This window comes from Elgaria multicarinata, chromosome 6 (assembly GCF_023053635.1).
Source record: "Elgaria multicarinata webbii isolate HBS135686 ecotype San Diego chromosome 6, rElgMul1.1.pri, whole genome shotgun sequence".
Lineage (NCBI taxonomy): Eukaryota > Metazoa > Chordata > Lepidosauria > Squamata > Anguidae > Elgaria > Elgaria multicarinata.
The window spans coordinates 101,283,006-101,299,511 of record NC_086176.1 but is presented as its reverse complement, the minus strand read 5'-3'; the positions used below and the strand labels follow the sequence as shown (position 1 = coordinate 101,299,511).

General features: G+C 40.8%; 1 protein-coding gene across 2 annotated transcripts in view; it reads right to left on the bottom strand.

The window, feature by feature from the left end:
- Positions 1 to 15,349: 15,349 nt before the first annotated feature.
- Positions 15,350 to 16,506, bottom strand: part of NPR3 (natriuretic peptide receptor 3) — a 56,531-nt gene continuing 55,374 nt past the window's right edge. For both annotated transcript variants that reach the window (XM_063128686.1, XM_063128687.1), the window contains exon 8: positions 15,350 to 15,652. In XM_063128686.1, coding sequence (XP_062984756.1) covers positions 15,541 to 15,652 — 112 coding nt within the window. In that variant the 3' untranslated portion in view covers positions 15,350 to 15,540. The remainder of the gene's footprint in view (positions 15,653 to 16,506) is intronic.

Here is a 16,506-nt window from a genome sequence, read left to right as displayed (position 1 = left end):
ATGCTGTTTTCCCAGATTCTAGTTTAGAAACCTATGTCTGTTCATAGAGGAGGGCAGATTCACATAAGTGTTTATCACAAGAATGTTCAACTGGTGTCAAATAGAAAAACAAGCCCTCCAAATAGCTATATGAATTGGTTTTCAGGAAAGAATATAAAATGGAGAGACAAAAGCAAAGGAGATGAAAGTACATACTGGGAGAATTAGGGTGAATAGTAACAATGGGAAAAATAGTCATGAAAGCAAGCTGTCCTGCCTGTTCGTGTACAAGCACCCCACACACATAATATAGCATTTTGTTTTGTTCTTAGCATTTTGCTTTCTTGAGAGTACAAGGGAGGAGTACAGGGAAGGAAAACATCAGGATTTTTGAATCAGCTCTTTAGATAATTGTCCCTCCCCTGTTACCCAGCCGCAACTGGGAAGGAATTTTCAGCTCATCCCTGATCTAGGCAAAGTATTTCAGTGTTTCTGCCAGTTTCAGCCCTACCCTGGAGGTGTTGATGCATCTATATGTCTTTCAGATCCCTGCCTTCAACTGTGGAAAGGATTATTAATAATGAAGCCTTTAAGATATTTATTCTTGTGTGGTGACATACCGACCTATAAACATTCAAGGAACAGCAGGCGTTCTGAGAAGAGATCTGTGAACTCACTGCACCATTGCTTGAATCTCAAGTACATTTCTAAGCTGATTTTACCATCTTTACACATTGGGCTATTTACCAACCGTTAAAATAATCCAATTCTGCCTAAGGGTCTTCAGTTTGATTTACACTTGGCCTGTTGCCCTGTCTTCTGGATGAGGGTTTCTTCTGTCCGTAGGAAAGGAGGAAAGACATTTAAGGGAAGAAAAAAGTCACTTGAAGCCCTTCCTTGTGTGGCTGGAGTCAATTCTGGAAATTATCCTAATTCCAAATAATGGTTTGCCATCGTGGCACTATGCTCAGTAACATACATACATACATACATACATACATATGTTTTACCCTTCTTTTCATCAATTTTCCTGGGACAGAAGTTAGGGTGAAAGGTCTGTACTTTCACTGGGTACCTTCTAATCGAATAGACTTAATAAGTTTAATAAGTTTAGTATATGTGTATACTCACACATTTATATCCTTGATGGATAACCTCTGTCAGGAGACAGAGGGTGTGCAATCCTGTTGATTCTCCTAGACCTCTGGACAGCTTTGTGTATCATTGGAAATCATCATTATTTTCACCAGTCCTGCTTCAGTCAATGTCCCTTCTTTGAAGGATTATCTAAGTGCAGTCCACCTCTCAAATAAAATGAGCTGCTGTAGAAACAATCTGCCCCACTCTGTAAAAGTGTGTGATTTTCTGTAGATATTCAACTATTGTCTTAGTGAGTGGCAAAGGCCATTATGCATTTCCTGAAAGTCAACAAAGCTCAATCATAACAAAGAAATCTTTTAAAGAGCCTTTTGCCAGAAATTGAAAAGATTGTAGTTGCTGCTGTTGTTTACATTTCTATAGTGCCTCATAGCTGAAGCTCTCAGGGTGTTTTACAAAGATTAAAAGGGTTAATCTATATACAGTATACAAATTTTAAAAACCAGTTACAGGAAAACACACAGACAGTACACACAGAGATAACATATATCGAAAAGCTACTTTAACTTGTTGCTTATGCATGTGATTCACCAGCAAGAATGTTTAAAGTTCAGGAAAGAAGCATTTTTGGGGAGCTCCTGGTTGCATTATCCCCAGAGACCCACAAAGAACAGACTAGCAGAGCTACCAAACGAGAGCTATAAAGCATGCGAGAGCTATAAAGCATGCGTAGAAAATGCAGTTAATCAGATGAGAAAATAAAGGCAAAATGTACATGCCCAATTTTTGGTATGTTTGTGTTCTCTGTTTTGTTTGGCAACATCAAATTGTTGGGCACAATTGCTAGCCTATTGCTCCTGTATCTCTTACCTCATCATGCTGTGAGTCGCCTTTCAACTCAAGAAAACAGTGTATGGAGTTCAGAACCAAAGTTATAAAACAACTGCTACTGTTGCCATAATTGTTCAGAAATGTGATGAATGTACCCAGGCAGATTTTATGGGTTCATTTGATATGTCAAAGTTGCTACTAGTTACTACAAAATTGCTTGCCAGGTGTAATTAGATCAAATGAAATGTATGCCTCACTAAAAGAGCAGCACATTTTTCAGTGTCCTCTGGCTAAAACTCTGAGTTGAATATGTGTCTCAATATTCAATATATTAGTGTGCATCTGAACAAGATTCTTCAGTATAAAATGTGTTCTAGATATAAAATCCAAGTTATGGGAATACTCAAGGCCACAAATGAAAAATGCCTCTCAGGTTGATTTTAAGTGCCAGACAGGTTATGTGGGAGCAGTTGGCCAAAAAGTTTAAGGCTTTAAAGGTCAAAACTAACTCTTTAATTGCTTGCAAAAATGAATATGCAACCAATAAAGATATATGATTGGAATTTCTTGGGTCTTAAACAACATATTTATTTATTTATTACTTTTTAATACTGCCCCATAGCCAAAACTCTCTGGGTGGTTCACAAAAATATGCTCCATTTTGGAGCAAATTAAGTTTGCAGTATGTCTTTAAGGCAGCCCCATACGGAGAGCATTGCAGGACTCCCGAGTGTAAGCAATAAAGGAGTGGGTAATTGAGACTAGGTCTGCTTTCTGCTGGTGAAAGCCGCAGAAACTAGGGGCTTGTCTATACGGCTTGTTTACCCTGACCTAAATGCGCATATTCGCATTTTAGGACACACAAAGCAGCCGTCCATTTGCAGTAGCTCCTGGTTTTTAATGCGATAATGCGCATATTCGTAGTGGCGATTTACTGTGACTTTTGGATCACCTCCAAATTTGCACTGTGTTATGTTTATGTGTCTTTGGGGGTTAAATCGCATTTTGACATATGGGCAGAGCTTTGAGGGTAGGACAATGTGATTGGCTGATTTCCCACCTATCGGCCTCGTTCCTTCGTGCCGTTTTTAGTTTGAATTCTCTGTGGAGCTCTGCAGAGAGAGCTTATTAAAGCACAGATGTGGGAATGGGCATCCTCTTCTGCTGCCTCGTTCCTCCCCCCCCCCCCGGTTCCCGGTTTGTCTGTTATATGAATCTGCGGAGCTCCACATATAAAATTTATAGTTGCGTCATCTCCACTCCATAGCATCTAATTGCGTATATGCACATGTGCGCATTTATAATTGCACTATAAAAAAAAATCAGGAAATAAATCACTGTTGCTGCTGCAGTGTGACACTCTTTACCTACATTCAAATCAATGAAAATTTGGGTTTATATTTAATGAGGAGCAATCTCGTCGTATAGAAGAAGGACCGAGGGGACAGGAGCAGGCAGAAGTAACATCGGGGCCTGCTCCTGCTGGACTCTTCCCCCCCCCACAGGGCAAACTGCCATCTTGGCCCTGTGGGGAAGAAGAAGGACCGAGGGGAGAGGAGCAGGCAGAAGTAACATCGGGGCCTGCTCCTGCTGGATTCTTCCCCCCCCCCCACAGGGCAAACTGCCATCTTGGCCCTGTGGGGAAGAAGAAGGACCGAGGGGAGAGGAGCAGGCAGAAGTAACATCGGGGCCTGCTCCTGCTGGATTCTCCCCCCCCCCACAGGGCAAACTGCCATCTTGGCCCTGTGGGGAAGAAGAAGGACCGAGGGGACAGGAGCAGGCAGAAGTAACATCGGGGCCTGCTCCTGCTGCTCTCTCTCTCTCTCTCTCTCTCTCTCTCTCTCTCTCTCTCTCTCTCTCTCTCTTTCTTTCTTTCTCTCTCCTCCCTCCCTCCCTCCTTGACTCCTTTTCCTTGTGTGTCATGTCTTTATTAGATTGTAAGCCTGAGGGCAGGGACTGTCTTTTTTTCCTAAGTGTAAGCCGCTCTGAGAGCCTTTTTTGGCTGAGGAGCGGGGTATAAGTATGATAAATAAATAAATAAATAAATAAAAAATAGGGAAAGGCACTCCTTGTCATTACAGCCACTTGATTATCTATGGGAAGAATTGGATACTCAAAGTGCATTCTCAAGCTGAATTCCTGTTCCTTCAGAGGAAGTGCAACTGCGTCTTGAACAGGCTGCCTAATCTCTCCCAGCCTGTCAGAATTCCTAATCAGCAACACCTCTATATTCTCTTATGTTTCAATTCATATACCCTCATCCATCCTGAACTGAGGCCAGACACCAACTTGTCACATCTACTGCTACCCTGAAATCAGATGTTGGAAAAGACAGGCAAAGCTGTCATTAGCTGGATGACTTTAGCACAAACCTCCAAAAGACTTCATCTGGTGGCTTCACGTAGATGTTGAAAAGCATGGGCAACAGATGGAAGCTAGTGGCACCAACAGGCCAAAGGGCATGGGTTGGAATTAGTTTCTCAGCACCAACTTCTGTAAGCCTGATGCCAGCTAGGCCTTGGGCCTAACACCTTATGTGACTGAAACCCTCTTCAGACTTTCACCTGAACATGTGAGGGCTTAGAGTGGGTGAAATGGGTTTACTGACAGGTGGCCCACTCCCTTCAGTTCAGACCTTGCCATGTTGAATCTGAAAGGGTATGTTCAAGCTTGAACAGGGCTTGACTTTCCAGGACTGCTCAGAATTGCTGGCAAGCAGTGCCCCATAGCCATACCAGACAAGGTGGCCAAGGCATGTATGTTGAAATCCCATAAGACAATAAATATAAAAATGTTTTTTGCCACCCATGTGAAGGTGTTATTTTGGGAAACTGTCTTGTATTTCTAGGGAAAGGCTAATTTCTATTACCACCTAATTGCTTTACCTATTTATACTTACAGTTATGAATAGTTCATGCCATTAAGTGATAAGTAATCTAAAGAACAGCATATTTTACAGCATGGTCTGGGTTCAAATTCTGATGTGGATTTTTTGGGGGAGCGGTATTAGAAAAGTTGCTGTTTTTCAGCTGAAAAATTTTCAACCACCCCTTTAAAATAGGTTGCTTTCCACAGAACAGTAGTGTACAATTGCAGGCCACAGGCAAAGATTCTCTTAATATCACGAGAACACATTAATAGGTGAATGTATAGATTTGTCTTTAATGGGAGCCTTTTGTTATAATATGGGAATATGACAATCCGTACTACCTGAAATGTTTACAAGAAAATGTACACATTAAATAGTCAATTGACACCAATAATATTTTGAAATAAGCAATTTGTAAAATAAAAATACATCACACAGAGGTTATATCCACAGTCATGAATTCTGTTTCTAAAGAAATACAATAAATAAAATCACATCATATGCAAATATTCTACTTACATCAGTACAACATACTGTGCAGCTTTTCATTTTTAATTTGTTTTAACCAAACCAATATTACATTTCTAAATTATCCAGTATATTTTTCTACAATCATAACATTGCCCACATTAAACAGGGAGGGGAGATAAAGTTAAGCCTCCACAATCTCTATCCTGTGTCCTTTTAGTTTTGTGATAACTACATACTTTGCACAAGGAACCAGCCAAATCCATTTTATGACCAAAATTGTCCTGTTTTCCTCTCCAATAGTCAGTAAGGTCGGTTCATCGTTCACAAATATTTTTTTTAAAAAACTTTGAATCCAGTATTGTTACCAGGAAACAACTAGATTTGCTGACAAACTAAACTCCAAGTAATAATTTCAAACAATATAGTCTAAAATCCAAATAGGGTATAAGTTGGTCTTCCTAAATTGTTAGACACATCTTGTGATTACAAGCCCCCATTTAACATAATGTTCTTTTTTTTTAATGTTCCATTGTCTTAGAGGCTGTCTTTACGGCACCAAGTTGGCACCGCTGTGCTGCCAAAGCTCGCAATATCGCTGGTGTGGGGTGGCAGTGAATAATCCCCACTGGGTGAGGCAGTGTGGGTTTTCCAGCAGCCATCAGGCTCACTAGGCCTGTCCCCTCCCCTGGCTTCCAGCAACCAATGGGATGTCGCCTTCCACCCGGGAACGCCCCCGGAGCAGTGCTGGGGAGAGGACAGATTGCAGAAGACCTTGCTCAGGCAAGAAAATTCAGGGTAATTCCCTGAATTTTTTGCTGTGGATCTTCAGCTCTTTGCCCCAGGATGGCTCCGAATCAGCGGTTGTGTCATATAAATGATGCAGCAAGTCACCCCAGCGCTTCCAGAGCATATAGACTGCCCCATCTTATATTTAAATTGGTATGACAAAGCAAAGCAGTTAAGTGGCTTGTGGATTGTATTCTGAAGGCAGCACCTAATATTGCAATTGTCATCTGTGCACATGTCAATTTATGAGTAAGGCACATAATGTCAAGCTGTTCCCAGCTAAAGATAGGTGAGTCTTCTGAGGCTGTCCTGTTTGGCTCAGGAATTTTCTGAGGTTTCCTACAGGGAGAAAAATTCCTGAACCAAACCAAGGTCTCAGGGTACTGCCATCTCAGTACCCCAAACTCTCCCCTCTTTCCTTCCCTCATTGTTGCCAGCAGAGAAATAGTAAAAAAAAAAAAAAGTGGGGGTTCTGCCCTCCATTGCCCTCATAGTGATGGGACATAGTGAACAATGGGATCTGTAGTTTTTCAATTTCAGAAAAGGGATGGGAAGGAGGCTAGTATGTTTGGGATAGAGACAGGTATAGATGTTGATGCGAGGATGGCATTGATGGGTAGGGGAGAACTAGGAATTTCTTTTCTGTTTGAATCTTGATCTGGACAGGGGAGGAATTTCAGACTTGTAAAACTTGCCTCTCCTTTTGATGTGGTTTTTCTGGGCCACCAAAATTTGTTTCTGAGCGAGCACAAGTGAGCTTTGCCATCATCAGTACTCCCAATCCTTGCCAACCCTATCTGGCTTTTTAGCAGACACCCTTTGCATTTAATGATCTGTGGGAACACACAGTAAGCCTATGCGGCAGGGTCTTGCTATTTACTGTGTTATCTGTACAGCACCATGTACATTGATGGTGCTATATAAATAAATAATAATAATAATAATAATAACCTGTGAAAGAATATGACAGTGGGTATAATCAAAAGATCTACTTATGCATCATTCCTATTTCATACTTGGGGAAATAGGCAAAAGTAATTTAGTGGTTTGATACATAGAACTCAAAGAAAAAAGCCCAGATATGTGAGAGTATGAAGTTGACTTCTTTTGACAGTGGCAAATGAGAGACATGGCTCTTGCGATGCCACTAAAATTAGAATGTTTAGTCTGGGTCTTCTCCTATTGAAGTCAATGGCAAAATTCTAATTCCATTTATTACAGCAACTCAGTCCCTCTAGGCTTTAAATGTTTTTGTTTAAGAATACAGAAACTGCACATCTGTGAAAATGGTACCCAGAGCAGTATGCAATACTAAAAATGAACATATGGTCATCTTTAATAAATGATAAAACATTATTTTCCATTGCCGACACAACATTGTTGCAGGTACAGAAAGGACACATTGTGAATTTGCAATACCCTGTAGTCCATAAGAGCTCACTCAGGAATAGCATCCATTGGCCTCAGGACTGCTCTGTAACAATTTGAAAGCTCCATTGTTCAGCAGAATCAAGAATTCAGATAACATAACTTTTATTTAGCACATATTAGTTGCCACCTGATCAGACTGATAATAAAAATGTAGTCATATTCTGATCTCCGTGTGACATACTCATCAGAAGAAGTAGCAATTCATTCAGTTAAGAATATGTGGGTTAAGGACACTGTCCATAGTTTGGTATAATTCTATGAACTTGTGCATTCCAGCTTACGTTTTTTTAAGTCTCTTTGAAAATGCCCTATTGAATATATTTTCTTCTCAAGTATCTTTTAGGAGGAAAAGATAACACAGTGGAAACACCAAGCAAGCATGTTTTTAAATATATTACAGCACCCATTGAATCCCCATAATATAAGTCTTGTAGCTTAATGTATAGACCTCAGCAGTATCAACATCACTAGGATATTTGTGTTTGATGTAGAAAATTAGCATTAGTGGTTTATATAAAATGTAGGGTGACCATATGGAAAGGAGGGCAGGGCTCCTGTATCTTTAACAGTTGTATTGAAAAGGGAATTTCTGCAGGTGTCATTAGTATATATGGAGAACCTGGTGAAATTCCCTCTTCTTCACCAGTTAAAGCTGCAGGTGCCCTGCCCTCTTTTAAATCTGGTCACTCTAGTATAGCTCCTGCAGCTTTAACTGTGGCGATGAAGAGGAAATTTCACCAGGTTCTCCATATATACAAATGACACCTGCTAAAATTCCCTTTTCTATGCAACCGTTAAAGATATAGGAGCACTGTCCTCCTTTTCATATGGTCACCCTATAAAATGTGAAAGGTGCACCTTTAAAAAAAATGTCAATGTTCTCTAAAACGTTTGCATGCAGCAGTAAGAAGCCTCATTTTGACTTTATTTTCCAGATCAAATACAAGCAATCTACATAAAACAAGGTTTCCTATTTATACTTTTTGTTCCTTAGAGATAAATTCACAGGGAATCTCCTTATTTCACCCAGTGCTGGTTCCAGGCTTTTGAGGGTCCTTGGGCAAGACCCCCTCAATTGACCTCCTCCTTCAGTGAGTCTATCTTCTCACCACCATTGTCCGCAGCTGCCATTATTCCTCCACCCTTTTTCTCATGATTGTTACCACTTGCTCGCTTGACAGGCAGAGTGCCAGTAGGCAATTGCCTCTACAGCTCCTCCTTCTTAGCACGACTGTGATGCGAGACGCAGGTGAAATAGTGACCAGTAAGAGCAACTCCAGGAAGGTCTTGCCAATGGTCCCCTACTGGGGAATGGGCCCTCAGCAGGTGTCCAACCATGCCTGACCTGGATGCCAGCCCTGAATATAACCTCATTCCAAACTGAAGGTTGCTTGCGAAGTGTTCACAGCCAATGACATCTCAATAGTTTGCAGAACAGTTATTAATACTTTCAGTTGTCATTCTCTGAGGGCACTTTATTAACCAAACTTACACTTGCTTCATCAAAAAATTTGCTTCTGAAAGGTTTGCAGATCAGTATTCAATACTTTTCATCTTTTTTTCAATCTTTACTGACAGGTGGTTCCATAGCAACTTAAGTTTCATTTATTTCAATGTGACTAGTTCTGGATCTAACCCTATAAACTACTGAATCTGCTGACTTCTTAGTATTACATGAGCAGACTAAGGTACACTACTAATACACCCATTTTTTATAAGTATGAGGCATTTTAGTTCTGTGAGATCGAGCATAGGGCACTTAGCATACCCCTTAAACTACAGTTCGAAAGGATATTTTAGGAAGCCATGACAATTAACCCAGTTCTAAACATGCCATTATAGGATTGAAGGTTATGTGTAAAATATACATAGGTGCATATCTGAAAGCAGATTTTTTCCCCAACACACTTAAGAGTTCATTGAAGTAATTTTTCATGCATTGGTTTTGTAATATATTGCTAAAGCTGTATGCAGTGAAATAATTAATGCAAGATTTTTGCTAAAGGTTGGGCTTTTTCTCCATATATACAAATGACACCTGCTGAAATTCCCTTTCCTAGCTCCTGCACCTTTAACTGTTGTGATGAAGAGGGAATTTCACCAGGTTCTCAATATATATACAAATGACACCTGCTGAAATTTCCTTTTCTAAGCAACTGTTAAAAATACAGGAGCCCTGTCATATGGTCACCCTATGTAATATTGTTAATTTAAATCCAACTCCTTGGTGTATTGAGAGTTCGTGTGGCTACTACTTATAAATATGAGTTTGGAAATGAGTAATTAGGCTCAATCCTATACTAATTTATTTGAGAGTAAGCCCCACTGAATTCAATAGGTCTTACTTCTAAGTAGATGTATATAGAACTGCATTGTTAGTGCTCCAACATCCATCTCTATAAGGATACATGCTCAGGAAAAGTCCAGAAGGCACTGCTGCCAAATGATGAGAATGAAAAACTGCCTATGTTTCTTAAATCACTTGATTCAGATTTATCTTTCTGATGCATTTTGAAGTCAAATGCTTTGGTGGTTGTAGTATTAAAGTAGGGTGACCATATGAAAAGGAGGACAGGGCTCCTGTATCTTTAACAGTTGTCTAGAAAAGGGAATTTTAACAGGTGTCATTTGTATGCATGCAGCACCTGGTGAAATTCCCTCTTCATCACAACAGTTAAAGCTTCAGGAGCTATACTAGAGTGACCAGATACAAAAGAGGGCAGGGCTTCTGCAGCTTGAACTGTTGTGATGAAGAGGGAATTTCACTAGGTGCTGCTTGCAAACAAATGACATTTGCTGAAATTCACTTTTCTATGCAACTGTTAAAGGTACAGGAGCCCTGTCCTCCTTTTCATATGGTCACCCTAATTAAGGGCACAATCCTATATATGTTTAGGGTTGCTCTTTAAGTTTAGCAAGTACTTTAGAAATGAGGCATTCACCAACAGGTTATGGAGCTGACTTGCAAAATATAGCTACTTCTTGGAATGTAAAAAGAAACTAAAGCATAGCCTTTGTTTTTAGTACAGTGGTAGAATATGAATGCTCTGAATTTAAGCCCCTTAGTAATTGATTGAATAAGTGTCGATTTAAAGGGCTTCTCTAAACGAACGCTTTATAGCATGCTCATGACAGGCCACTCACAGAAGTTTGCGGGTAGATTACATGATGTTGACAAGCCAGAACATCTCCCACCCCTCCTCCCCGTTATTCCATTTTCAAAAAGATTGGAGATAAGCTGGAATAAACTCTTAATGGTGAGAAATTGGAACTGTGTAGAGCTGCCATTGTGCTAGGAAATTGCCAAGATCGGAGAAGAGGGTAAATTGCCTCCCTGCAGAAAGGGAGACCGATCTGACCTCCACTCCTCTAAGAGCACCCCTTTAAGTTCAAGGGGCTTACTCCCAAGGAAATGTGCCGAGTGACCTTACGTCTACTCAGAAATAAGTCCTATTGCGTTTAATGGAGCTTACTCTCAAGTAAGTTTGCCTAGGGTTGCAGACTTACAGCACAATCTTACATCTACTCAAAAGTAAGTCCTGGCTGTCCTGGGGGCTGCAAGGAAAAAATACAGCACAAGTTAAGTGACAAAAACAAGACTTTCCCTAAGAGAGGCTTTGTGCAGGTGCAGAGCCCCTATGTGTGATGCACAGACACCATGAAGAAGAAGCCACAGTAAATATGCGGGATTTTTGCTTAATGTACCAAAGACCTGTGTGCCAATGTATTGTCAAAATAAGAGAATTTTTACAAAGATTTGGGAGCATGGTTTTTCAGGCAGATTTCTATTTGTATGCCAGAGATTTATTTATTTATTTAATTTATATCCTGCCTTTTTTCCTCCAAGGAACCCAAGGCAGCATACATAATCCTCTTCTGCATTTTATCCTCACAACAACTCCATGAGGTAGGCTGAGAGTCTGTGACTGGCCCAAAGTCACCCAGTGAGCTTCCATGGCCAAGTGGGAACTAGAACCTGGATCTCTCAACTCTCAGTCCAACATTCTAGCTCCTCTACCACACTGGCAGTATAGCCGGAGTTCTATCTGTTCCCTGGTGTTAATTATAAAGGACAACAAGATACTATATGGTTCTGTGGATATATTATTCTTGTACCAATTTTCTTACTTCAAAAGAACTAAAGAAGAAAAGGAATTGATACGATTATTATTTTTATTGGTCCAACTTCCGTTGTCAAATGTGAACAACTGAACATCCTAAGGGGCTGTATAGTATTGGAAAACCTGACACTCCCACCAACAGCTGCTGGTTCAATAAAATGTGTATCCAACCTCATATATTATCTCTTTCAGTTTGCTCAGTGTGAACATTTAAATTCTTCTGTAGTTCTTAAATTGAATTTCAGCACTTCCTTCTGTGTACTATTTCTAAATTTTGGTCACAATCCAGTGCATTCTCTGATTTCAACTGGACAAAGCAATTTGCTTTAATTTCAATTTAATTTCAACTTAAGCACACTGAACCCTGTGCTACGTTGGCCTGTTTATTTTGTATATGTATGTGTGCAGGCATGATCCATTTTAGTGAAGCAAGTTTTGGTGGAGGGTTTTCATTATTCCCTTAAAAAGTTTGAAATCTAAGAATAGTATTAATGCTAGAGAACCAGTTTTAAAAGCTGAAGGAATTGCAAAAAAACAAAAAAACAAACCAATTTAGGGAAAGAGCAGCAGATTATTTTGGGGGGGGGGAGAACCTGATTACTTACAATGTAAACGAGTGGTTTTCAACTATTTTCCAAGGAACTCTGGGGTTCCCTGAAAGATACCAGGGTGTCCTTAGTAAGAAGGTCAGAAAGAATAGACAAGCTTCCCTGAAACACCGCTGGTCTTCCATCTTCTCCTGTAATGTGCAGCCACAGGAGAAGGTTAGTTGTTGTAGCTCTTGGTTATTTGTTCCATTTCACGCTGGGTATTGGCAAGGCCAAACAGGACTGGCCATTGTGGTGCATGAGTGTAGAATATGCCCCAGAATCTTCTGCAATGCTCTGGGTTCAGCAGCTAGTGAGTGGGTGCATTGAGAAGAGACAAAAGGCGGCCACTTCTGCTAAATGGTGAGTTGGGATGCATAAAGATAGAGCTAACAGCCCTCCCTGCAGGAGACTTGAGATGGCAGTAAAGGCAGGGGACAACTGGAGGTAGCACCTTGCAGGTGCTATGAATGGCTAGGAGGGCCCAGTTCGTGCACAGCATCTCAGGCTGTCACTAGCTGGTTTTCTTGGCGAGCATATAGAAGTTCCTCGACAGATGATCTGGAAAGGGTTCCCTGATGGCTGAAAGTTTGGCAGGGCTGGCGGACTGGTCTACAAGGATTTTAAAAAACCAGCATGTGTAAGAGTGTTAATTTTTGATGTTGAAGCCTCAAGATTCATGTACTCTTCCAATAAAATAGATGGGTGTACTAAGCAAGATTCCTGCTGGAGAACGCCTGGGAATATTAGCATGAACTCTCAACTCCTACAAAATCAGTGGCATCTTGCCACTGAATCAGAGAGCCATGTCTAAGAGGAGGAGGAGGAGGAGGAGGAACACTGGCCAATATGCAAAGGTAAAAAATACTACTTTTATATACACTTAAGAAGTTCTTTGCTCATTATTATTCACACTAAAAGAAAAGAAAAATAGCTCTTCAAATGTATTTTTACCTTGACTTTACAAAATGAAATAAAACAACCCAAAATAGACTTTTCCCCCTAATAGAAAAATATAAGATAAGAATACCTAAATTACCATGTTAACCTGGAATGTCATCATTTATATAACAACAAAAATTCAGTTGCCTTTACTGTACAAAACAACTCTGATACTTAATATTTACATAGTTTGGGCCACACACAAATCTCAAAGGTGGCTGTGGGGTATTTGCTTCCTATTGAAGAATTCAAAGCAGAAATGCTATATTGCATCCTGATTCTATATTCATTTACTCAGAAGTAAGTACCACAGCTTTCAATGCAACATACTGCTGAGTAATGGACTGGTTTTCAAAAATAGTTTCTTTACACAGTCACTAGGATTGTGTCATCTGCATGGCTGTCACACCCCACACAAGTGTAAAAGTAAACATTTTCATCTTGTTCACCAGCTTAAATTTTAGTGGTGGCAACCAAAGGTTGAAAGACTTACAGGGCAACCTGGTGGGGAGGGACAGGGGCAGAGATGGAGCCAAAACACAACCTGAACTTCCAATTGTTTGTATGGCTGGATGCCTCTATGTATGGAGATCAACATAAGGTGCTTTGGAATCTTATTTCCAGCTACTGGCAGGAGTAAGACCTGGTCTACATATAAAGCAAAATGGACTATACCACTTCAGATTGCAGGTAGGGGAAATCACATGTTTGAATACTCCTATGTAATATCTATATCTTCAAGTAGAAACCTAGCATAGCAGTGAGAGGGCTAGCTAGAACTTTCTTCTCCAAAGTACTAGTTTTTTAACTTTTAAAAAAACTTTTAGGCGTTTATAAGGGAACACACAGAAATGGAATCCTACCCCACATACCTGCACTCTGAAGTGTCAAGTTCACTTTACCTCAGGATTTTACCACCTCATGCTACTTTATGCATAGACCATGGATTAAGTCTCTGCCTCTTTTCTGCAAATGTTTTGTACTTTTCTTATACAAGAAACATTCAAAGGATTTAAAGTAGAGGACATGTGCCAGGGAATGCGTAATCCCACAGTGATGTTTGTGACAGGATGCCGATACATAGGTTGTGGAAGTGATCCAGATGGGGGCTTCCTGAAAATAAAAATTCCAAGTACATGTAATTTCTTGTAAGCCCAAGTTTCCTTTCTCAAGAACAGTGGAAAGCAGTTGCCCTGTTTACACAATCCTAAACATATTTGTGAAGAAATCTTTTCATAAGGATCACTATGGGAAAGATCTCCCAAACCAAAGCGTTGAATAAATAGGTCCACTTAGGGCTCATCTACACCAAGCAGGATATTCCACTATGAAAACGGTATATAAAAGGCAGGTGCCACACTACTGCTTTATAGTGGTATTGAAGTGTACTGACAACTGTTGGGGCCCTTTGACACATACCATAAACCACTTTCATACCGCTTTCATAGTGTTATATCCTGCTTGGTGTAGATGCGTCATGGGCCCCAACAGTTGTCGGTGCACTTCAATACCACTATAAGGCAGTAGTGTAGATCCTGCAGTGAACTTCAATACCGCTATAAAGCAGTAGTGTGGCTCCTGCCTTTTATATACTGCTTTTGTAGTGGAATGTAGATGATCTCTTAGAATCAAATCCTCCCTTTCCTCAGTCTTGAGGTTTCTTATGTTCGAAGAACAAATGCACACCCACTCTTTTCCTATAAATCATCTTGTATTGTACTACCTACGCATCTCTTTCCTTTCCATCTTGCCCCCACCATTCAACACTGAACATATTTATGTTCTTGCTATGAAGAAGCCCCTGTGTTTGTGAAATCACTTTATAACCTGGTGTGAGATGCAGCTAACAGAGGATGATCTGAAGTTCAAAAGATGGCATCAGGAAGAACCATCCACGTTCCAAGACACAAAAGACCTGACTGGAGCAACCTGTCTCAGGGTGTTTCCAGACAGAGAGCTCGTAGAGCTAGCAATCAGAAGGCATTTTGCAGCTGTTCTGCCTTTTTTCTAGTTAATGAGTTTTCTGCATTAAGGAGAAAGGTGGAAGAAGTGGTAAGAAAATGCAAGAGGGTCATGGGGAGAAGACAATGACATCTGGACCCACCATAAACTTCCATGAATGAGGCAGGGTAATGGTGCCATGAAAGCCTCATCTGGAAGCACCCCTATAATACAAACGTAGGGTTAAAAACATCTTGCCAAAAGAAAAACTGCACTTTTGTCATTTTCCTTTCCACAAGATAAAAAGGCCATGCGGCAAAATGTGGCTAGTAAATCTTTCCTGAGTTTCTGAAAGAAAGTAAGACAAAGTTACTCTACTTTTAAAATGCTGAGTCATTAATGAGCTTCTTTTCTGTCGCTGTCTTTGGTAGCATCCATTGGTCCATAGATTTCCCCCCACAACAGCAATTTGTTTTTCTGTACTTCATGCAGCAGAAAAGTGAGACCTTATGGAGTCTTCTCGTAACTGCCGATGCTTCCCGATGTTGTATTCTTCCAGCTGACTTCTCCTCTCAATAGTTATTTTGTATTTTTTTCTGCATGAAAGGAAAGGGTAACACAGAATAAAACAAAGCCGCCACCTCCACATTAGGATAAGTAATAGAACTCCCACCACAAAAGAATATCTGTGAAGGACAGATACGTTTCTTATAATAAAATGAGTGAATATCACTGCCAAAAGATTAAAGGGGTGTGCCTTGGAGCATTTCTGCCTAGTTGAAAAGTTAAATCATATTCAGATAAAATGCCCCTTTCTTCACAAATTGAAACTAAGGCCATAGCTAGATGGGGCAAAATCCCGGGGCAATCCCTGGGATCGTCCCTGTGCATCCACATGATGCACAGGGGATCCCGGGATCAAGGAGGGATGATCCTTCCCTTGCCCTGGGATCTCGCCCTCCCTTTTAGCCCTGGTTTTTCCGTGGTCTCGGGCTGAGCCTGAGACTGCGGAACGTGTGGCCGGGCACCACGGGTTGACCTGACTCCACGCGATCCCTCGCCAGGAGCTGCGCCCATCGGGGGTAGGGTGGGGGGAGCAGGGAAAATAATTTAAATTTAAAAAATTACTAACCTTTTGCACATGAGCATTCATGCGCAGCTGCCCCTTTAAGTATAAAAAAAGGGCGGGCGCAACGCCTCTCCTTCTGAGGTTGTCGCGAGTCGCGTGTAAACAGAGGAGGGATCTTGCGTTAAACAACGCGAGATCATCCCTCCTCCGTCATGGGCTAACAGGTAGGTCTAGCTAAGGCCTAAGTGATCAGGAAACCAGTATGAAATACAACTGACGCTTTGAAGTTATGGCTGCAAATAGTGAACTAATTCTAAGTTCATGCGGCACATGCCTTCTTCCCCTTGATACATTGGTGAGATATCTTGCAGTCCCACACAG